This window comes from Galeopterus variegatus, unplaced genomic scaffold (genome assembly GCF_000696425.1).
Source record: "Galeopterus variegatus unplaced genomic scaffold, G_variegatus-3.0.2 Scaffold436, whole genome shotgun sequence".
NCBI classification, from domain to species: Eukaryota; Metazoa; Chordata; class Mammalia; order Dermoptera; family Cynocephalidae; genus Galeopterus; species Galeopterus variegatus.
The window spans coordinates 434,322-458,098 of NW_007726547.1; the positions used below are offsets into that span (position 1 = coordinate 434,322).

Consider the following 23,777-nt stretch of genomic DNA (forward strand, 5'->3'; position numbering starts at 1 on the left):
CTCTGTTAATCTACTCTCTTAATTCTACATTTATGCTTATTCTTCACTACTTAAACTATATGAGTACCGAGTACACACAAAGAAACAAAAAAAATGCAATAAAACAGGTTTGCATTGCATAGACCTCAGCTGTAGACTAGGATACTATTTTCTCCTACTTTTGGAGTTCCATCAGAGAATAAAGCTTGACAGTCTTGGACCTATGTCAATACTGTGACACAGGGGGAAAAAAATCTACAAACATTTACCAATATAAATTTTGACATAAAATTTTATAAACTTGAAGAATTAACTTGCAAAAACTAAAATAATATGTTAAAATTCAGTAGCAGAATTAAACTTTAGCTGCAAGTAAGTTTTTGCTAGAAAAATTCTATATATTTCCGGTCACTGCAACTTGAGAAAGCTGTAATGAAGCAAAACCACAAGTGCAAAAAAAATTCAGGGAAAATTAAGGATGTTGCTCCATGCCCAGGGATTAGGGACTGACCTGGCTTACAGAAACATGGAAATGGTCAGGAGAAGACATGGACAAAGTCTAAAGAAAACAACAAAGGAAATGAAGAAACTAAGGCTCAGGGTATCTCAAAATGCTACGAGTCTCTCCTTAAACCTTGAGCTTCAGAAAAAAAAGAAAGGAAATATTGTTTCATATGATAGTCCATAAATACACTGAAAAGAAATTCAAGTCATAAAAGGCAGATACATTTACTTGTGACAGAACCTTAAATGTCTACAAAGAGAAAAACAACTGGAAACATGATGAAGCATATACGACTTTTATGCCAAGGATCTTGATACTACCACTGTTGAGAAACCTGGCTTTTATACTCATTTTCCACCATTTGAGGTGATTATTATACCAAGTCCTTACTTAGAAAATAAATAATGAAACAGGAAGTATTAGAAGTCTATCCTGTCCTTTCAGGAGGAGGTTTTCAGAGAAACCATCAGTGCCATGTGATGAGGGGAAGCTTCTATTTTCAGGAGCTATGCCAAGGAAGGGAAGTAGAACAAATAATGGAATTAGAAAAATCACCATTTTCAATTCCTAATGAAATAATTAATTCAGGCTAAGATAAGTGATAGATGCTAAAACTGTTATGTGAAAAGTAAATAGAGAACTGGATATTTGCATAGTGACAAAATATCACTTGAAAAGAAAAAAAATACATCTTTAAAGGAAGAGATCAGGGCCGGCCCGGTGGCGCACTGGATAGTGCGCCGCTTGGGAAGCGCAGCGGCACTCCCGCCCGAGGGTTCAGATCCCACATACGGACCGGTTCCCGCTCACTGGCTGAGTGAGGTGCGGGAAGCAGCGCCGAGGGTTGCGATTCCGTTGCCGGTCCCCGGTCCGGTACGGGGGCAACACTGAGGGTTGCGATCCGTTGCCGGACACGGAAAAAGACAAAAGACAAAAAAAAAAAAAAAAGGAAGAGATCAGACACCACAGAAATCTCAGCTTTCTTGGTGTCTAGAGTCTGGTGCACTATGGGTACTTCCTCTGCTCCTTCTGAATCTTTGTCATTGGTCCCCTTCTCGTAAGGGGCCCTTGCTGGCTCTATCTATGGATTGCTTATTCCTAGATCTCCAGATGAGCTCAAAAAGTGCTCAATTTCAAAACCTTCCACCCTAACAACTTCTCAACACTTCCTTTTTCCTGAATTCATGATCTAAATTTCCAATAGGATGTCCCAAAGATACCTCAAAACTCAATACATCCAAAATGAAACTGGCCTCCTATATCAACACATGCAACCCTCCCCAAAATATTCAGAATCATCTTCATCTCTTCCCTCCCTCTTTAATCTCCACAGTTGCTAGGTCTTGTTGATCCAAAGTTTTTTGCCACGATTTTACTCTTTGGCCATAACCCTAGTTCAGGACCAACTTGTCTCTCATTTGAAACTGTAATAATGACCTTCGAACTGGACACTTCCAGCCTTATCCTCTCTGACAATGTTCTCCACTGCTTCCTGGCAGAGATTTTTCTAAAGCCTGTGTTGGATCACATCACGCCCGTGGCAAATGCTATAGGCAGAGCAGGGAACTTTCAGACGATGGTGCTTGCTGCACCACACATACGTCTTCACCTTCTCTCCTGCTTTTCTTGAGCCTAGACGTCTAACATTTCTTCTAGAGAAATACTTATGCTCCAAAGACCATTCTAAATGCTACTTTCTCTGAGAAGCTTTCCCTGATTCTCAATAGAACTAATCATGTCATGCTCTGTTACCACTATATCCTAATTTTACTTTAATTATAGTTCCAACTTATAATTTAGCTAATTTTTAAAATTGCTATTTCCACTACTACAGTGAAGCCTGGGCAGAAGATCACCATTCACCTTTAAACCCAAGCACTTAGCACTGTGGTCTACACCAACGTAAATGGCTTTTTCTTGAATATTTTTTATGTTTCCTATGTCATATGGTTTCAGAATCCTGAAATTTTAAAAGAACACTTTATAAGTTGTTTAAGGGGTTGCTTTTAAAAGGTATCAAGATAAACTTCAATGAAATGTATTTTTACCGAAATGCAAAGATTGCATTTTTACATTTATACTAAAAGATGTACACCATTGTTATTAAGTCAATTATGACATGTAATTCCTGCAGCAGGGTACCAGAGAGTAATCATACTAAGGGAGACAATGGCTAAAGATCAAAAGCTCTATCATTTTGCACTGTACATGGAAAATTCTTTAATTTTATATTTATGGAATCAACTTCGAGGAGTTAACAGGTAAGAAAAACAAAACTGACATGAACCCCTCATAAAACAATTTTCATGCAGCTAGCTGTGAGGGGGGGGAAAGAAGAACAATTTTCTGGGTCTAGCTCAATTGGCTAGACCGATGCTCATAACACGAAGGTCCATGGTTTGATTCCTGTACTGGCCAGCCAATAAATAAATAAATGAATGAACAAATGAATGAATGAATGTTTCCCTAATTCATGGCAAGGCCAATAATTAATTTATGTATTAATTCAAGCATAATGTATGAAAAGTCCAGTAAATTACAGTAATCTTAAATCATTATCAACTAAGTGAAGAATTTTGAAAATATATTATATATATTTTTTTTTTCCTTTTTTGTCTTTTTTCGTGACCGGCAATGGATCGCAACCCTCAGAGTTGCGCCCGTACCGGACCGGGACCGGCAACGGGATCGCAACCCTCGGTGTTGCCCCCACCCCTCGCTCAGCCAGTGAGCGGCCGGTCTGTATGTAGGATCCGAACCCTCGGCGGGAGCGCTGCCACACTCCCAAGCGGCGCACTGTAGCAGTGCGCCACCGGGCCGGCCCTGAAAATATATTATTAATCACTATGAAACATATATATTATTTTGTTGATGGCACTATGCAGGTTCACCCATGTTCTTCCTCACAATCCTGCCTGAAGTTTGGATCAAGTGCATACAAAGAGTGTAGACCTGTAAAGCTGTGATTCTGTATTTATGACATTAAGTGCATCAAAAGACATTATAACATACAGTGTATATTCACATCACAATATACAAGGGTACTTCAAAAAGTTCATGGAAAGATTTGTATTATCTTTTAGGTCTATTTTCCTATGAACTTTTTGAAGTACACTCATACATTTAAATATTCAATTTCCCGTTGAAATGTATATAGTATATTCTATTTCAACTTAAAAATATTTGAGCTAGTGTAAATAATTTTAAAAATATGATTGGCTTAACTATATCTACGCAAGACTACATACACTCATTTATGAATGAATCTACAACTACATAAAAGTCAAAAATTTTACATCAAACATACACTTCATAACCTAATGGGAAAACCAAACCATCAAATTTTATTGGGATTAATATTTTTGCAACAAGTTAGAGCTGTATTTATAATAAATTGGTGAGTGTGATTTTAATCTGCTTCACTCTTTGATCAAATTAATGCCTTCATTCTGTACCTTGTTAAATGTCAAATCTATCAGTACTACCAATACGTAAAACTCCTAATGATTATTAAATTTGCTAACAACAAGAAATAATTTATTACAGTACTACTTTATCTTAAAGATTACATAAGAAAAAATACCAAAAGGAATTACTCTTTTTTTTTTTTTAATTCTAACTTTAATTCTCCACTTATGAGGCTGCCCCAAACAGCCACTCAGCTTTGTACTGGGAGGGAAACTTTCCCTCTTGCCAGGAAAAAAACAGATGTTCCTGCTGTGATCAGGGATTTTTCTTATCATCTAAATGTACTGCCACATCGTCAGGTGTCAAAAAGCCACCCAGGCTGGGAAATGCGTACTAATTTGCTGCTCCCTTGTAGCAGTACCCTGGTTATGGAGCAAATCTCTTCCAGAGTAGGAAAAGTAACTGTCCTATCTCCCCTTCACCCCTCCTCAAGCCAATTACAATTCAATAAAAAGAAATCACATGAACCCACCCAGTGCCTTGAGACAGAAGCTTATTTCTGGCATCCTAAGCTGTAACTCCAAGGCTTTATCTCCCAGAAACAGCTATTTAGCTGATGGTCAGATTTCTTGGCAAGCCTACATTCTTACATTGCAGAAATCAGGATTATTTCATGAACATTATAGAAGTAATGCACATTTCTATGTTAGCATAGGAAACCCAACTACATTCCACTTTGCTTCAGAGCAAAAATTTCAAACACTTTTTTAAAAATCATGAGGAATCACCATATCTTGAAATACAAAACACCCAACGCATAAAAATTTCACTTTTGCACCCTCTATGCATCGTATGGTTTCAAATATTCCCATGTGATGTTAAGATTTTAAACTAACAAAATTTTCAACTATGCACTGTGGTAAAAGAGAATTTAATTTTCCACTTTATTATTCCTCCAAGAAATCATATACAAAAAAAGAGGCGACTATTTTCAGGATATATAACCTGAAATCATGACACTCAAGTGAAATAAGTAATTATGACTTAGGATAATGATTTTTTTTTTAAATTATATGAAACTTTCTAAAATCATCAGTAATCATGTTGCTGATTAAATGTAGCAGACTCCTTTGGGGCTTGACTGTGTTTGGGGCCAGAGTTTATCTTTTGTGCCTCCTAATGGCTACACCAGAGCAAGACCTTGGAAGCAATGCCAAGGTACAGTTTATGAGGAGGTAACAGCCATAAAATGGTCTGCAAATAGGATTGTTGTCAACATACTTTTTTGACTTCAAATCAACCTCTAAAAAATAAATGAGAATGAGAGAGAGAGGAGAGACAGAAAGACAGTAATAAACTTATTCAAACATAAAAATTTTTAAAAGTAGGTACAATAACTAACTTGTAAATAAAGGCAGAAAGTTTGGCAGTCCCTGTCAATCTAAACCAATTACATGCCTATTAAGACATTTCTTAAAATATGAAAACACAGGATTTTAGTCCAAGCACAGTATTCATCATCACTTACCTTAGGTGCATGCCTATTTTCAAATATAATGAAAAAGCAATATTTGAAACCCACGAAGGGACCAATGTCCTACATGTAATACCTAACGTGGCTGATCAAAGTCAAGCAATTCATTCCTATATTATCAGTAACTCCTAATCCAAATGAGCACAAATACTGGTATACGTGTACATCTTACTTTCCTTTTCAATATTAGGTTTTCCCCCACATTCTTAAGAACTATTAATGAGAAGCATTAAGGAGACACCCATACATTTTTGTCAAATGAACCAAGTTGAGGTCATTAGTGACAGATACATAGTCTGCTAAACTGTGGCAGAACTTGCAAAAAGAAACACTGGTTACACCGACACTCTAATTTTTTAAACATGATTCGGTCAAAATCCAGAGATTTTGAATACCAAAACACTTATAGCACCTCTTTTTAGCTCACATTTCATGAGTAATAAGTATTTTATTTTATTTATTTATTTTTAAAAGATGACTGGCAAGGGGATCTTAACCCTTGACTTGGTGTTGTTAGCACCACGCTCACTCAGTGAGCTAACCGGCCATCCCTATATGGGATCCGAACCCGTGGCCTTGGTGTTATCAGCACCGCACTCTCCTGAGTGAGCCACGGGCTGGCCCATAAGTATTTTATTTTTAAATGTCTATTTTAGAAATCTTTTTAGACTGAGTTTAAGTTTTGAAGAGGAATTAGTAACAGAAGTTGAAAATAATTTATCCAAGCATATTAATTATGTACAAAATAAAATCTCCCAGTATGTACATCCAATTATATTAGCTTTTTTCCCTTTGAAATGTTAAAGATATCATCCATAGTTCTTAAAATTCATTCTGGCCTGAAAATTCTTTTTTTTTTTTTTTTCTCCCTTTTTGTCTTTTTTCGTGACCAGCAACGGATCGCAACCCTCAGTGTCGCGCCCGTACCGGACTGGGACCGGCAACGGGATCGCAACCCTCGGTGTTGCGCCCGCACCTCGCTCAGCCAGTGAGCGGCCGGTCTGTATGTGGGATCCGAACCCTCGGCGGGAGCACCGCTGCGCTCCCAAGCAGCGCACCGTAGCAGTGCGCCACCAGGCCGGCCCCTGGCCTGAAAATTCTGATTGATCATTCTCCACATGTGACAGTGCCTTTTCCATATATGCTCAATTACTTCCAGATCGTGAAACTACATTTAGTTCAGTGGGAAACTGAATGCTGAAAATGGAAAAAAAAAAAAAAAATCATGTTGGAACTCTAATACAGAGGTACACATGTGAGAATTACAATTAAGTATGCAAATACGTTTCCTGTCACAGAGCAAACCCTTCAGGTTGATAAGATAACAAAACCAGAAGCATAACATTTTAGTTTTAACTTGCAGCCTACAGCTGGCCAGCACCTTGTTAATAGTCTTCATTTCAGACCAAAAAAAAAAAAAAAAAAAAAAAAAGGCACAGGATAGGGATCAGCATCAGGTTGTGAACATAAAGGGACCCAACATGAAAAAGGATTGGTCAAAATCTCTCCCAGAGATGCAGGTCTGACAAAGGGCACAGAGCTCTCTGAAGCCACCCCCTCTCCCTCCCCTGTCACCCCCCTTCCTCCACTCCTGTCTGTCTGTGGAGAAGACCAGGGAATCTAAGAAGAGAAAGATCTGCAAAACTCAGACTCATTCAGGCCACTTGTTTGAAACATTTCTCTCAGTTGTCCCTAATCCACTTCAACAATTCAGCTCGACAACTGTACCTGTTGTACTTCCACCTCAACAGTTCAGAACGCTCTGAGAAATCTTAGATCCAGAATTTCGTAGCTACAAGGAACAAACTAGATAACATCCAGCTTAACTTCTTACTGCTGAAAGAAGAAACAGGGTCCACAGAAGTTATAACAAGTGCTCTGCAGAGACTACGATGGCCATCCGGTTCCTGTGGTTACTGCTACCCACTCAATTTCTTGGTAATGTGATTTCCAACCTTGCATTCTACCATCTAATCGGAACCACAGTTTACATGAGTAATGGCAGTAACTTCTGATATCCAGGCAACCCTACACGGTGATCCCCTCGCATGGGAAAGTATCTCCTGAATTCTTGTACATAAAGTAGGGCAAAACAATTCTATAATCTTCAATCACAAGTTATATTTACATCAGAGATAGTTGGTTCATTGATAAATACTAGTCTTAAGAATAATAAAATGTTTGCTTTAAAATTGTTATAAATTGCAATGATCTCTTTCCAGGTATAACTGGGATTATCTTCTTTATCCTATGAAAACATACAGAAGGGGATGAGGAGGAGGTGGATGAGGACGGAAGTTTTAATTTTCTCCCAAACTACAAAAATATTATCTCCTCTTGGACTCTGAAGAGCTACAGAACAGAGCCAAAGGGGAAGCAGCAGAAATAGCAGCTCCCGTTTGATCTCTTGCACAGTACTTAATAAAAACCAACGTGGCCACTTAATTCTCCTAGAACCTTGGGCATTGTACAATCAGCAAATGTCAGGAACAGAGAACATGGGACCACCATGCTTGACCTATATTCCGTAAGCCAAGAGTTAGTGTATGAGAAAACACAAAATATAAAAATTTCAGGTCAGGCTAAATTTTGAAAAGCCTGGCTCATTTTCTCCAACTACTTCGAAAAACTATTTTTTCTTACTTTGAAGGCAAGAAGTATCTATCCACATTTCATTTTCTTTCAAAAATACGCAACTCTAAATGTTTATACATCAATACTACAGTTACAAGTAACAATAGCATTTTGCATCAAGAGCACTTCGCAAAATACCAAGAGAAGAAAGGAAGAGATACAAAGGATGAAGGAGAGAAAGTAAAATACTTATAGTAGTTGCCTAGTTCCAAAATATCTACGGTCTTATGAATTACCTCAATGCACATCATAAATCTTTTATATTTATCTACCTAAATATTTTCACCTGAAATTAAAAAGGAATGTATATGTATAAATATACAGTTAAAGAAATCACTAAAATTTGAAAATCAAGACACTTGCATCATTTATAACTAGTCTACCAATGTAAAATATTAGCAATTTCTTCTTTCATTTTTCAGCCCACAATCAAAACTTCAATGGAGTGGATGGATTAGCATAAAAATCAGATAATTTCTGTGAAAGTCCCTAGGTACAGTCTACCTTAAATTTCTCCTTTAGCTTTAGTTCTTCCCTTAACTGTACAACTGCCTCCTCAGTAAACCATTTCCACAGAGACATTTTTGAAAATGTAGAAAATGCTTATTTCCACTATCATAATCTTATCATATATATTGCTTCTGATATAATAATAATGACTTTTCTGGAGAATTATACCTCCACACAGGAAGCATTTAGTGTTCAGAAATTGATGGCACAAACTTCTAAAGAATTAAGTCCCGCTTTCCAACTCCACCAGCAGAAAAAGCATGTTCTCTGAGCAGGATATTAATGTTCAAGGACTATTTTTGTCTCCAAAGTATTACTGAGAATTATAATTTTAGAAAATGTGATTCAGGGAATTTTTGAGTAATTCCTGTTGAGTGCCTCCACCAAAAAACCTAACAATCTGACTAAAGTGGAAACTAAACAGCTGTTGCATCAGGATGCCCCAACAAAAACTAAACACAAAAGTGGTAGTACCCAGCCATGAGAATACAGCACATTTAAAACCACTGAGCCTTTCCCAAATTCAGGCTTGCCATGGAGAAGAGTGCCAACCACAAATCAGTTATTAATAAAATCAGTTGAAGAACTCTTAATATAACTCATTTCCAACGAGAAAACACACATTTCAGGGAATGATCAGGCATGTCAGAAGCCTCACAGAGAATTACCTGTGCATTAACTACCATTGCTGATTCTCAGCACAAACGGTAGATGATACAATCTACCTTGTAAAGCTAAGTTTTAAAAAACTTATTTTGGAAAAATGTTTAGATTTACAGAAAACTTGCAAAGATAGTACAGAGAGCTCTTGTGTACTTCTCGCCCAACTCCCTCTAACGTTAGCATTTTACCTAACCATAGCACATACATTCCTATTTCTCACAACTAACCAATTCACCTTGGTATCATACTAACTACACTATTGACTTTATTTGCCTTTCACCAGTTTTTTCACCAATGTCCTTGTTCTGTGCTGGGACCTGATCACGGATCCCAAATTGCATTTAGACATCATGTCTCCTAGTCTTCTCTGATCTGGGACAGTTTTTCAGTCTTTCCTTGTTTTCCATGATACTCTTGAAGAATACTAGTGAGTTATTTTGTAGAATGTCCCTCAGTTTTGGTTTGCCAGCTGATACCTCATGATTAAACAGGAGTTATGAATTTGGGGTGGGGGGGAACTACTGAGGTGAGGTGCCAGTCTCATCCCATTATATCATGGGTACACGATTTCATCAATACCTATCACTGTTGTTATTAACCTTGATCATACAGTTAAGGTGAGTCTACCATGTTTCTCCAGTATAAGGTGAGTATTTTTCACTTTATCTCCTAAGTACAGCCAATCCTTAAGAGGAAGGGATTTAAGCTTCACCTTCTGGAGGGAGTAGTAGTGCACATATTATCTGGAATTCTTCTGTAAGGAAATTTGTCCCTTCACATACACTTGCTTTTTATTCGATGATCTGCTAACATCAATATGGACTCGTGGATATTTACATTAGTCCTTGGATTATAATCCAACTGTATCATTATTTACTTTGTTATTAAACTGTTCTGAGCAATGTGCATAGGACCTCAAGAAGAGGGGCTAGTATACCATTTCTCAATCACAAGAACAACAATAACAATATAAATCACAAGGATTAGAGAAACAGACAAACACAAAACTAGGAGGGAAAAGAAATAAATATCAGTTATTGGTAGTGATGTTAATAAAGCTAGAATATTTTTACTTGAGACTGAAATGTACATACATAGACTTGGTGAGGTTTATAAAAATTATGCCAATTCTAATAATAATAACTAAATGAATATTACTCTTATATTCATATTTTAAAGTTGCTTACCAGAAAGTTTTAGAGGAGATAAATATAAGGATACCTCAGAACCATGGAAGAATCATATAATCTTTCAATTCTATTTTTCCATAAACTTTTGAGGTGCCCTCATATGATAAAGTGATTACAAAATATCCTAGTTTAAAATATTCAAAGAAATGGACATTTGGGGCCGGCCTGGTGGCACACTGCTACAGTGCACCGCTTGGGAGCGCGGTGGCGCTCCCGCCGAGGGTTCAGATCCCACATACAGACTGGTTCCCGCTCACTGGCTGAGCGAGGTGTGGGAGCAACACCGAGGGTTGTGATCCTGTTGCCGGTCCCGGTCCGGTACGGGCGCGACACTGAGGGTTGCGATCCGTTGCCGGACATGAAAAAAGACAAAAAGGATAAAAATAAAAAAAAAGAAATGGACGTTTGGCCATATGCATAATCTATAAGTGTGTTGCAAAGTGGCACACTTGTTAACAGCACAGAATTTAAAAGTGGACAATCTGGGTTCATATTACAACTTTATCATTTAAAAGCTGGTTTAACTACTAGGTAAGTTATTTAAAGTCTCTAAGGCTCTACCTATTCATCAATGGGAATAGAGACATTATTTATACTTCAGAGGATGATTAAATGAGATATAACATATAGCACACCAAGCATAGCATAGTACCTAGGAAGAGCAAGTACTCAAAACAATGCGGCTACCATTACATAAAAATATTGAAACCTGATTACTTCTTCGCCTTTTGGCTAAGATCAAGAGTGAAAATATTGAAAACCTGGAAAACAGGTATGCCTTAAAGATAAGATAGATGGAAGCCATTTCTATCCATTGACTAGAACACATTCTAACATTGAGTGGAACACATTTTTCCAAAGGCAGCCCAGAACATATGGCACTAGGAATCCACACAAATTAAACCAAGGATGCTCAAAGCTGGAGCAGCTAGCAAACAAATCCATCTGATACTTTTCCTGTTAATGCAGGGCTTGAAGTGACTAGATCTAACTTCATGACTCAAAATGGATAGTTTATAAGCCAAATTATCATAAAGTAAAAATAGAAATCAACTTTAAAAGGTAAAACAAGGCCAAATTATTTTTAAGAGTATAAAGACTTTGTGAATTTTTTGCTCAATATAATTTAATCAATGCTATAGCTTGGTCTTCTCCCCAACATCAAGAAAAATACATGTAACATATTCATTTCCCACTGTACTATATGTAACTTTGAGGGTGCTCAAGGATTCTGGCCTTATTTGGATTTATATTCCTGGAGTGGTTTGTGAACTCTAAAAATATCACATTCTTGCTCAAATAAAAATGTTCTCGGGCCAGCCCGGTGGCGCACTGGAAAGTGTGCCGCGTGGGAGCGCGGCGGTACTCCCACCGAGGGTTCGGATCCCATGTGGAGACCGGTTCCCGCTCACTGGCTGAGCGCGGTGCGGGCGCAGCACCGAGGGTTGCGATCCCGTTACCGGTCAGTAAAAAAGAAAAAAAAGATTCTGGCCTTATTTGGATTTATATTCCTGGAGTGGTTTGTGAACTCTAAAAATATCACATTCTTGCTCAAATAAAAATGTTCTCGGGCCAGCCCGGTGGCGCACTGGAAAGTGTGCCGCGTGGGAGCGCGGCGGTACTCCCACCGAGGGTTCGGATCCCATGTGGAGACCGGTTCCCGCTCACTGGCTGAGCGCGGTGCGGGCGCAGCACCGAGGGTTGCGATCCCGTTACCGGTCAGTAAAAAAGACAAAAAGGAAAAAAAAAATGTTCTCATTAGCACCTTAGGATTCTAAAACTCCAAACACAAATTACAATATTTAAAGCATGTGAAGGCAGATTATATTCCTAAATGTGGCACAGGAATAGATGAGACTAGGTTATTAACAACTCAGACTAGGTGAGCTTGGCACTTGAAGTCTGGCTACCGTAGAAATGATTGTAACAGTCATGACTGGAAGTCCAAAAATGAACTGCATTCAAATTAAGATCTTTTAATATGCAAAATAGAAGGGTGAAATTTATAGTTTTAGAGACCTTTAACAGAAAATACAAACGCTGCAGCAGAACAGTCTAAGATCTAGTTCTCAGCTGGATCTCTCTTAAAGCTAGTGCCTCAGAAAATTAACCACAGCTGTAGGTCGGTCAGAGAGGAAACGTGGTTTTAAAGAACTATCTCAGCTCGTCCTTTGAGATTTTGGGACGGTTACTATATTGCCAGCAGCTATGCTTGGCTCACAAATAACCAAAAAATAGACAACATTTTCTTATAGTTAACTGGTCAACTATACTAGTTTAAAAATAAAATAGTATTTTCAAATTTACCAATATGACAACTGGCTTTATACATTCGAAAGAATAAATATGGAAAAACGGAGAGTAGGAACCAAAGGGTTTTGAAAGGAGTGAGAAAGCAGAGAAACAGGTAAATGTAGAATATCACTTTATAATAAATAAGCAAACAAGCAAGAAGTTATTTTAGACTAGCTTGGAGTAGGATTCAATGTTAATTGTTAATATACTGTCTGCGTATCAACTGCAAATATTTTCTCACTCTCAATAAAATGGGCAGTAGGCATTTTCTGGAGGTGTCATGTGTCTAAATTAGCAATGGGGACCTCACACATGTTACTGGGAATTTGACATCTTGACACTATATATTCAAATGTACTTTGAACTAAGGTGGGGGGTGGGGTGGGAAAGGGAGGGCCCACAAAGGAACAGTAGACAGAAACCGTGTTTTAATCATAACTTCTACCTAAAAAACATTCCAATTCTAGATTTCATTGATAGGAAGTACCTGATATTTCAGTGAGTTGTAATATTTTCAAAAAGTCAAAATAAATTAATTTTAATTGATTTTCGAAAGTATAAAGAAAAGTGAAATACCACAAAAACAAATACAGGAAATGTTTCAGATTCTATTCCACTGTGATAGAAAAAATTAGCCTAAAAGAAGATATCTCAAAATAACCACTGATACTCCTATGTGCCCTGTCTTAACAGGCAAGCACACTTTCTCTTTTCATCTAGACCTGAGGGTCTCCAAAAAAAAAAAAAAGAACCCTGGAATCAACAGAGGAGCTTTAAAGAAACACACACAAATTTCTTGGCAGAGAAATCTGTTGGTGCAAGTGAATGTCTGTGTTTCATCTCTTAAAAGTCCACAGGTAAACATGAAGACACTCAGACAGAACCATTCAGCTATATAGTAAGACAGTAATTTTTGGAACTCAGGAATAGTACAAGACGCGTCTTTGTTTTCTTCACTTCCCCCTCACCCTCCCCACCCCTTAATATTCATGAATTAATTATGTAAAACAATTGGCTTTTAAAAAGTTCTTCTTGATCAAATAAGTCTACCTGAGGATTCTAGTCTAAGAAAATAATCAGAGATGTCAACACAAATTGATATAAAAGGATATTCTCTGAAGGGTACTTCTAAAGACTGCTTATAAGAGCAAACAAAATTGGCAAAAATATAAATGTCAACAGAAAAACCACCAAATAAAGTTAATGAACACCAACTAATAAAAAAAAAAAATCAGTACATGATAAAATATTATGTAAGCTATCAATATTTATGAGACATAGGAAAATTCTCTCAATACAACAGAAATTCTTTTAATTGCAGGAAATTAAACTATACTTGTTGGATAATTCCCCATTGGTAATAAGGAGATCCAACATCTGCATAGAGCAGTGCTCCACAGAAGTCCTGAAGTTAATATACCAAAATGTCAATACTAGTCACCTTCAAGATTTCAAATTACTTACCTGCTTCTTTATACCTTTCATTACTTTATAAATGCAAAGAACACATAGTAGTATCAGAAAAAAACTGTTTGGGGGCCGGCCCGGTGGCACACTGGAGAGTGCGCCGCTTGGGAGCGCGGCGGCGCTCCCGCCGAGGGTTCGGATCCCATGTGGAGACTGGTTCCGCTCACTGGCTGAGCGCGGTGCGGGCGCAACACCGAGGGTTGCGATCCCGTTGCCGGTCCCTGGTACGGGCACGACACCGAGGGTTGCGATCCCATTACCAGTCAGTAAAAAAGACAAAAAGGAAAAAAAGAAAAAAACTGTTTGGGAAACCTTAAAATGCACTACAAAAAATGATTATAAAAGAAATTTTCTAAACTTAAAAGAACGATCTCATATTTCTAATAGAAAAGAAAGAGATGACAATGGCATAATTAAGAAAGCATCTCTTTCAGGAGGCTGCACATAGCAAGGGTACTGGAAAGATACCAAACATGTCAAGCAACTAAATCAAACAAATAATAAACCCAGGGGTTAAGAAACATTCCAAGGTCTCTCTTTAAGGAGGGAAAAAAAAAAACTAATGATGCCAACGCAATATGTTCCCTTATTACTTTCTTACCCTTTCCCTAATCAGGTAAGAATTTCTCTTGGAAATTTGTCAACACACGGTTTTTACACTAAATCTATGTATGCTAATGTGGGGGGTGGGTTATAATTTAGAAAAGCAACACCTCTCATTATTTAGGGGGAAGGTACAACGGCTGTAACAACTGCACAGTGAAACGGGACACAGTCTTTACCCTTGGAACTTCATGGTAGGCTGATTCTGCTAAGTGCCTCATTACATCTTTCTTGATGGGATGAATCAAACACTCTCCACAGACTAGTTGGCCTCTATTCACAGTGACACTGACTTAATAAGGATGACCAAAGAGGTGGTAAAATGATTTAAGTATTCAGACTGACTGAAATACTCTTTCCTAGGATGAAAAATTAACCACACAGAAAATCTCAAATGAAAATACAGCTTCTAGCGAGATACCTTCCACACAAAGTGTGAGCAAAATGTTCTCTAAAAACAGTTGGAAACGGCATTCAGCCTTGAAATGCTGGAAACAGGGATGAGTAAATACCCCAAAGAACTTGGCAAAAAGCCAAGACTCCCCTCCCCTCTGTGTCTCACAGCCAAATAAAAGTATGAAGAATTTTTTAAAATCCTGAAGCCCGTAGAACCCGTGGCCTCTCCAAGCTTTTTGCTGGCATAGCACCAAGTCTGTCTACACTGCCCTCGAAGTTTAGTAGTGGGATGAGATATTGTCACTATTTCAAGTAGGAAGATTCCACCTCTCATCTGTGGTGTTAAAACGCAGGAGAGAATTCGACATGGTAGTGTCCTAACATATCAGAATGGAACTTTACTGCTCAGGAACAAGAGATTTTAAATGATTGGTAAGATGATTCTAAAACTTATTTGTTTTGTTTATTTAACCTGGAAGAATATAAGCCATTTAAATAACAATGTAAATGAGTCATTCAAGAATGTCAACTTATTTTAACCCTTAGAGATCAATGAATCACAAGGCTATGAAGACATAACATTTATTTCTGTGTTTTTATACAGAAAACCTAAAGCATCATACAAGAAATCACCCAGCATAGATAAGCTCTCAGAGACTCAATGGAAATTAATAAATGCATTGCTTTGTGCCTGATCAGCAAGTATGTTTTCCTCCAACATCCTAACTGAATATTAAAAGGATGAGAAGTCTTTTTATAACTAAAAGTAGGATAGCATTTAATCAAACATATATGTATGAGGGATCTTCAAAAAGTTTATGGAAAGATTTATATTATCTTTTATTTCCATTTTTCCACAAACTTTTGAGGTACCCTTGTGTATACATAAAACTCTCAGACTAAAATACAAACAGCATAAAGTTCAGACAGCAAGATTAGTAAATTAGCATTTGAAAAGTAAAGCCAAAGAAAATTCAAGAGACTAATTCATTACACATTACCCTTTATGTGTGCTGTATGTGAATATGATTTTATATAGAGGCATATATGTATGTATGTAGATCAAGGCCTTTCCTACAGAAAGTGTGGGCATTTGGCTACATTAAATAGGGAAAAAGCTGGTTGAATATATAACAATCTTTTAATACAAATAATATTATATTCAAGGATGTCTCACAACACTGATATTTATAATGTTTATTCTGCATTCATTAAAAATATTTTCTAAAAAAATTTCACACCAGGGGAAATCCCTATGAGAAAATGTAGAAATAATGAGGATATAAATATGTAGACTCCAACTCTGTGTGTTTTTGTGTCTGTGTATTCACTGCCATTTTAACACAAGTTGTTGCTGGGTTTTGAAATTACAGGCAATTTCATTTTCTTGTATTCTACTAGTTTCCCAAGTTTTTTACTATGATAGCTACGTGGTATTTAAGACTAAGTCAGTGAGGTGGATATGGTTAACTGGCGATGAGCATCTCAACCCCAGACTCTCCTGCAGACAGGAGTCTGCTTACAAATTGAATTCTGCCTATTCACATTCAATAGTGTGAGATTTTAATGGTGGTTGTGAAACAAGTACTTTTCTTGTTATCGGCAGCATTTCTGGGTTTAGGCTCCAGCTTCACAGACGACAGGAGGCAACGTGAACACAATAAGACCCAGTGCTAGTGTCTGCAGGGCAGACTTGGGTAGGAACACCTCAGGTCCCTGGACTCCTCACAGTGGCAGGAGGAGCAGATCCCTGGGCCCAGATGTGTTTTAACTGCATACTTGTAAAAGTTCCCCAGACCCAGCCAAGGGCTTGCTCTGCAAGCCTGTCGAATGATTTTGTGGGAGAAAAAAAAAAAAAATCTAAGTACTAAGTCCTTTTATGTTTAAAATATGTGTTATGTTTTAGGTTCTGTCTGCTGCAACTAAAAATTACACGCCCAAGATGCTGAATTGATTACCTCAATGATTTCTGACCTTGTATCCTTCAAGTAGAAAATCCAGTTGAAACAAATTTTTTTAAACTGCCAACTTGACTTATTCATTCACTTGTGAATATCCATGTAAATTAGGTCTATTCTGAAGAAAAATTAAATGTCATGAGGCTTATTCATAAACTGAATTCTGCTTCTTTGGATAGTCTACTGCATGATAAAGTCCTCTAAAATTTCAAGCTAATCTTAATAATACACAATGTGGTTCCCCATCAAATCTATAATAACAAAATATTTTAGGGGAGTGAAATTAGGCTTACTCACCTAACAGTTAAATTACTACTTCAAAAAATCAGAAACTAAAATACACTTTTTTTTAATACTAGATTCTTCTCAATTTAAATTTATGTATACTTGTTACTTGAACTAGTACAAAGAAGATTTTGTTGCAATGCAAAACAAAGTTAAATATTTAATACAGGCATTTTTTACATAGCTGCAAAGGATAAATCAAGCAAATATCAAGCTAATCCATTTTGATATTAATATGTGATTAGTATTATCTCAACATTTCTCAATACATGCTGTGCTAAATTATTGGCTGCATTTTTAAAAGTTTGTTAATTCACTCCACAGATGTTTATTGAGCATCTATTCTACAAAATGACAGATTAAAGCTCATTGGGTAAAAAGTTAGCAGTATAACACGATGGGAAGTTAAGGGTGCTGTATGAATATATGACAAAGAGCTTAACAACCAATTTTTTTTTAAATAGACTACATAGTCTCAACTAAAGTTTATTTATTTAGACTAAAATTAGGTCAAAGACTGAAATAAATTAGGTCAACGGAGAAATTTTTATTGACTATACCGCTGACTCATGATCAATCGAGTAGTCAGAATAAATTATCATAAAGTCCACTTTCATCCTTAAAAGTCCACAACACTATAAGTTATTTAATGTACCTCGTAAGCCAATATGAATATTTGCTTATATGTGTACAAAATATCCCTGTAAAGACATACAAAAAGCAAATATAGGGACTGCCTGTGAAGAGAATTGCGGGTGGCTGTGAAACAAAGTAGGAAAAGCACTTTATATGGTAAACATTTCCCATTGAAAGTTTTCATTTTTAATCTTATAAATATATTATCTCCTCAAAAAATGGATACATAAATAAATGTACACCATGCATAGCACTGAATTTTATCAGAACATTCAAACATGATATAAAATAGGAGGTTATCTGAAGTCTGATGTGAAATTGATAATACACACACAGAGGGCTGAAGTGAAAAGGCCTAGAACTAAATGGTCTACCCAACAGCTGGCACTCATCACTGATACCAAGAAGACAGGGGATGAAGGGATGCAAAGAACAAGCAGAGGTGGTTACCTTCCTGTCACAGGTTTTAGGACTACCAGCAGTGTTCTGCTTGAGGAAGCCAGCGGTTGTTGACCAGCGTGTGGGGTTTTTTCTCGAAGGCTCTTCAGAGGAAAAATTATTATCACTGACAGATGTTGAGAGGCCAATTAAAGCTGGGTCACTGCTTCGTCGAACATGAAGAGGCATATCTATAAATACAAAAAAATACTATGTTTAAAAATAAGATACTTAACACCACGGTCAAGAGTTCAGAACCCCATCCTGGCCAGCTGCCCAATGAATGAAGAATAAATAAGTAAAATATAATAATGTCTGAAAAATAGATCTTAGGATAAATATACTTAAATCCCAAAGATTAAAGAATAGAATAATACTTTTAAAAATGGGACAGTGAGTCATCATTCTAAATACAAGTTCCGCTAGTTCCATTAAAACATTTTGTGGTAATAGATGTGGGTAGGTGTCCAGTTCTGGAGTGAGACTGTCCGGGCTTGTATTTGGGTTTCACCACTTGTTATTTGTGTGGCTCTGGGCAAGCTGTCTAAAGGTCCTCTGTCTCTAATCCCTTCCTACTCTGATGACAATAAAATACTACCTTTTCATAAGGGTACCGTGACGTCTAAATAAGAAAAAGTACTTAAAACAGTGCCTGGCACATAGTGTGCACTCAGAGAATAACAATAACAACCATTATTATTATTATTACCCCAGTATTTCTAAATAAATTAGCATATATATTATAAAATATAAATAACAAATCTAAGCAGCTAAACAAATTTCATCCAATTTTTAATTATATCTGCTGCATTAAAAATATAGAATCTAGGGCCGGCCCGATGGCGCACTGGATAGTGCGCCGCTTGGGAAGCGCGGCGGCGCTCCCGCCCGAGGGTTCGGATCCCACATACAGACCGGTTCCCACTCACTGGCTGAGCGAGGCGCGGGAGCAACACTGAGGGTTGCAATCCCGTTGCCGGTCCCCGGTCCGGTACGGGGGCAACACTGAGGGTTGCGATCCGTTGCCAGACACGGAAAAAAGACAAAAGTCAAAAAAAAATAATATATATATATATATATATATATATAGAATCTAGACAATATTTGGCTAGTCTATTAAGGAATTTTGTTAAATAAAGTGTTTCTTTTGTTCAATAAAGTATTATCAGAAAGTGTAGAGCACAAAAATATTCCTTATGTTTAAGATGAAGAAAACCTTGAAAATAACATGTTAATACACAGTTTTTGTCATAAACTCACATACACAGTTACATGAAACAGTACTTTAGCAACTCTATGCACATAGAAGATTTTTGTTTGCAACTGTTACAACAAAATCAATAACAAACTCAGGTGAACATTTATACGGTAGTACTGAGAACATCTTGGTAGATATGATGATTGTTATGGCATGGCAGAGAAGAAAAAGAACTACAGAAAGCAGAGAGAAGAATAAAAGCACCTGAGTCTGCAACAGTTAGAATCAGAACCAAGAGTCCTACTCACCGAGTAAAATCAATCAAAAACATGATAAACATAAAACACAAAATTTAGGTTAAATTTTGAGTAATCTATTTTCAAAAACTAAGATGCAAGTCAAATACTAATTTTAATTTTTAAAAAACGCCCCTAAGAAAACAGTTTTAACCATGAAGCAAGCAGTAAACTCATAATTTACTCTATAAGCAACATTTTTGAAACACTAATGCATTGGTCAATGGAGTGGTGCTAAAGAAAAGACAGGCTATTTATATCCATTGAAGGTGACTTTAAACCATTGTCAATCCAATAGTCTCCAAGATGTTAAAGCAAATTAGAAATGATCAGAGAAAACAGAAATATATGAATCACAGTAATATTGCATTTAAAATTTATTTGCATCATGAGTATTTGATATCAATAACACAGGCTGAACGACATTACCAGAAAAAAGTACAAACAAGATTTAATTTGATATTGTTGGCAGTTATCTTAATTTTCTGGTAGAAACACATACATAAAAATTATAGAGAATAATTTCTGGTTTTTAAGATTGTGTAAGTATCTATGACAGCCCTTGCTGCCTATAATTTGCACACACACACATACACACACAAAGCAAAAATAAGCATGAATGAGAACTATACAGTCACTCTCAGAACAACTTCACACAAATATACATCTAAGAATCTGTATGTGTTAATATTACAATGCTCTTACTATAAGGAAAGTAACCAAGAGGAAACAAAATTATTCCCCAAATCATCAAGCAGAAAAGTAACAAAATGGGGTGGAGGTGACAAAGACTTATGGACAATTATAATACTTTTACTTAGATGTATGTTCTGTTGCTTTCCAATTATAGGGTCGTTAATTGTTCAGTTGTTAAGCAACCCTGTATACCTCAGTTTCTCTGTGCATGTGTATCTGGGTGTTAGTCTAAAAGAAGCACGATTCGCTCACAAGAGAAGGCCTTTAAAAAATAGTACCAAAAGCATGAACCAAAAAGCAGTATCTACTATCTATAATAAAATAACTGCACAAAAGTATATTCCAACCCCTCCAAAAATTCAGGGACTATACAATTGCATTGAATTTGCTTGGCCACAATAAAACAGTTTACTTGTGTTTTAAAATGCCCTCAGGAGAATACATTGCATGCATGATTTTGATTAGATAAATAATTAGGACCATCATCTTCTGACTAGACATAAACATGGTTAATCTGTTAGTCTGCAACAGACGAAAATAATTCGCATTTACCTCTATATATCTGAAACTCTAAATGTGGATATGGAGAAAGAGAGGGGACTAGATAGAGACCAGGTAGGTGACAGCGGGGACTGTGTAGGTTGTCTCTTCTAGGTGGAGGGCGGGGCATGGCACAGAGCAGCACCTCCATCAACTACAAGGTGAAGAGTGCCCAGGAGACGTTCAATTATGCAGTCCTTCCCGTGAATTCTTCACACATTAAACTTTTTGTTTTCATTTTAGCGATATTAATAAAAGAAATCAATATAAATATAGTCTAGATCTTTTACTTCCACTACTTTGTAACTGAGTACTCCTATGCAATTTCAGGCCCCATGTTTATATGTGTATCAAATGCAAACTCAGGAAGGTGTCCTAGATTTGATTACCAGGCTGCTGAGAAAAGAAAAAAAAAATCCGATTAAAGAAATAAACAGTGTTCTCACCAAAGGAATGCCAAACAACATCATCCTGATGTGGAACTCAAGGTTTTCCTACAGTGTGAAGTGCTGTAGGACTGAGTCATCACCACACACACAAGCAGCACGACCAGATCTAAATGAAAAGCCCAGCGCCTGCCACCACAGTGACCAGCTAGTTCCTGCTGCCTAAGATCAACACTCAGCAGGACAACCTTGACTCTCACAACAATAGTGTCCATATGGATTTATACTGGATTATAATTTCTTCTTAGTTTCATGAGTGCATAAAAATTATAAGGAAAAACATGTGACTCACTTTTCAGATGAATAAACTGAGATTTAGAGAGATGACATGGGGAGCACAAGATCACTGAACAATTTCCCAGCCAAGACTTCGGGATCCTGAGCCAGTGCTCAATCACTACGCAAATCATGAAATCAGCTCCATTTTTCAGCAAAGTATTGGAAAACAAATTCCATTTCTAGCTACCTGCAGATATAAATGTTTGTCTCACTTTTGTAAAAGGGAAGAATTCCGTTGTTTTCAAAGTAGAATTATATGCACTAAGAAATCATACACCAATTTTAACTCATACCATCATCTCATTCTGGGGAGTGGAAGAATCATTACATTTAACTATATATAACAGGCATCCAAATGTCAAAAATATTGTAACAGGAGAAGAAAAAAATAAAATTTATGGGTTAAATAAAGGAAGTACAACATACAATATAGCAATAGAAGATAGTAAAGCAAGCCCAAAAGAAACAGGCCTAGATCAGTGGTTCTAAAATGGATCACAGGACCCTTTTGCATGCTAAAAACTGAGGGCCTCAAAGAGCTTTTGTTTATGTAGGTTATAGCTAGTGACAGTTACTGTTTTAGAAGTGAAAATGAGAACATTTAAAATATTTATTAATTCATTTTACAGTGACAATAATAAGCCCACTACATGTTAACATAAACAACATAATTTTAAGATAATGCTGTTTCACAAAACAAAACATATATAGTGGGAAGAGCAGCACTGTCTTTTATTTTGCTTAATAGACAACATCTGGATTCTTATAACATCTTTTGTATTCAATCTGCAACAATATGACAAAGTATGTAAAGAAAAAAAGTTCACAAATAGGTAGCTGGAAGAGGAAATAATATATTAATAGTCTTTCCAGGTCACTGTGGATTCTTCTTTGATACCACACCAAAACTTGACAAATGGTAGTTTCTCAAAGGTAAGCTGCAATAGTGATGTGAACTTTTCTTTGTTACATTAAAATCTACTTGTCTGCCTGAAACCTTCAATGGATTTTCTACCCATGAAAAATTCTGTAACATTAGTCATTTGTAAAATGTTAGTTACTGAGTTATGCCAATCTTCCAAATGTTGATACATTTCTTCATATCAGAAAATCACATAAGTTAATCTCCACCAATGTCATCAGAAGAGTCTTTACATACTGGGAGCACTGTCATGCTCACAATGGGATATAAGTTTTCCAAAACCCAATTTTCACTAGAAAGTTTGAATTTTATCTTTGTCAACAAATACTATCAGTTGTTTGCCTTGTAGCAACAGGCTCACGCCATTCATTTTCTAAAAACTCTCTCCCAGACACCCAAGTATGAATAACCACAGTTTTTCTGTCCTTCTTTCAAATAAAAATAGAGTTTCATGAAAAACAGCTACCTCAGTGTGCAACTCAAACCACAGCATAGAAGTCTTGAGAAAGACAACCACACTGTTGAAGTACTTTATGCCTATTTCCCATTTTGTTACTCAAAATGTTAAAAAAAAAAACAAAACTTTTTTTGTACTCAAGGCTCAGGTTTTAAGTAACCATTGTTGCTGCTTCATCGGGCACAGTAGATAAAAATGGCTTAAAAAAAACAAAACTGGGAGTATGTGAGATCTTCATACATTTGGTGGCACTGTCTTGACTTGGGCCAACTGGCCTTCATTTTATCCCTCAGGGTCTGGGCACCACAGGTGCACAGTGAACAACACAAAATATGGTTTTTGTGTGTGACCGGCTTCACCACGCTCAACCAGTGATCGCACCGGCCATCCCTACATAGGATCTGAACCCGCAGCGGGAGCGCTACCCCCCAGCGCCGCACTC

At 36.9% G+C, this 23,777-nt stretch overlaps 1 protein-coding gene across 14 annotated transcripts in view; it reads right to left on the minus strand.

Annotated features, from left to right (window-relative positions):
• PARD3 (par-3 family cell polarity regulator) overlaps positions 1 to 23,777 on the minus strand; it is a 714,454-nt gene that overhangs the window by 359,250 nt on the left and 331,427 nt on the right. For all 14 annotated transcript variants that reach the window (XM_008568729.1, XM_008568725.1, XM_008568720.1 and 11 more), the window contains exon 4: positions 18,514 to 18,692. In XM_008568729.1, coding sequence (XP_008566951.1) covers positions 18,514 to 18,692 — 179 coding nt within the window. The remainder of the gene's footprint in view (positions 1 to 18,513; positions 18,693 to 23,777) is intronic.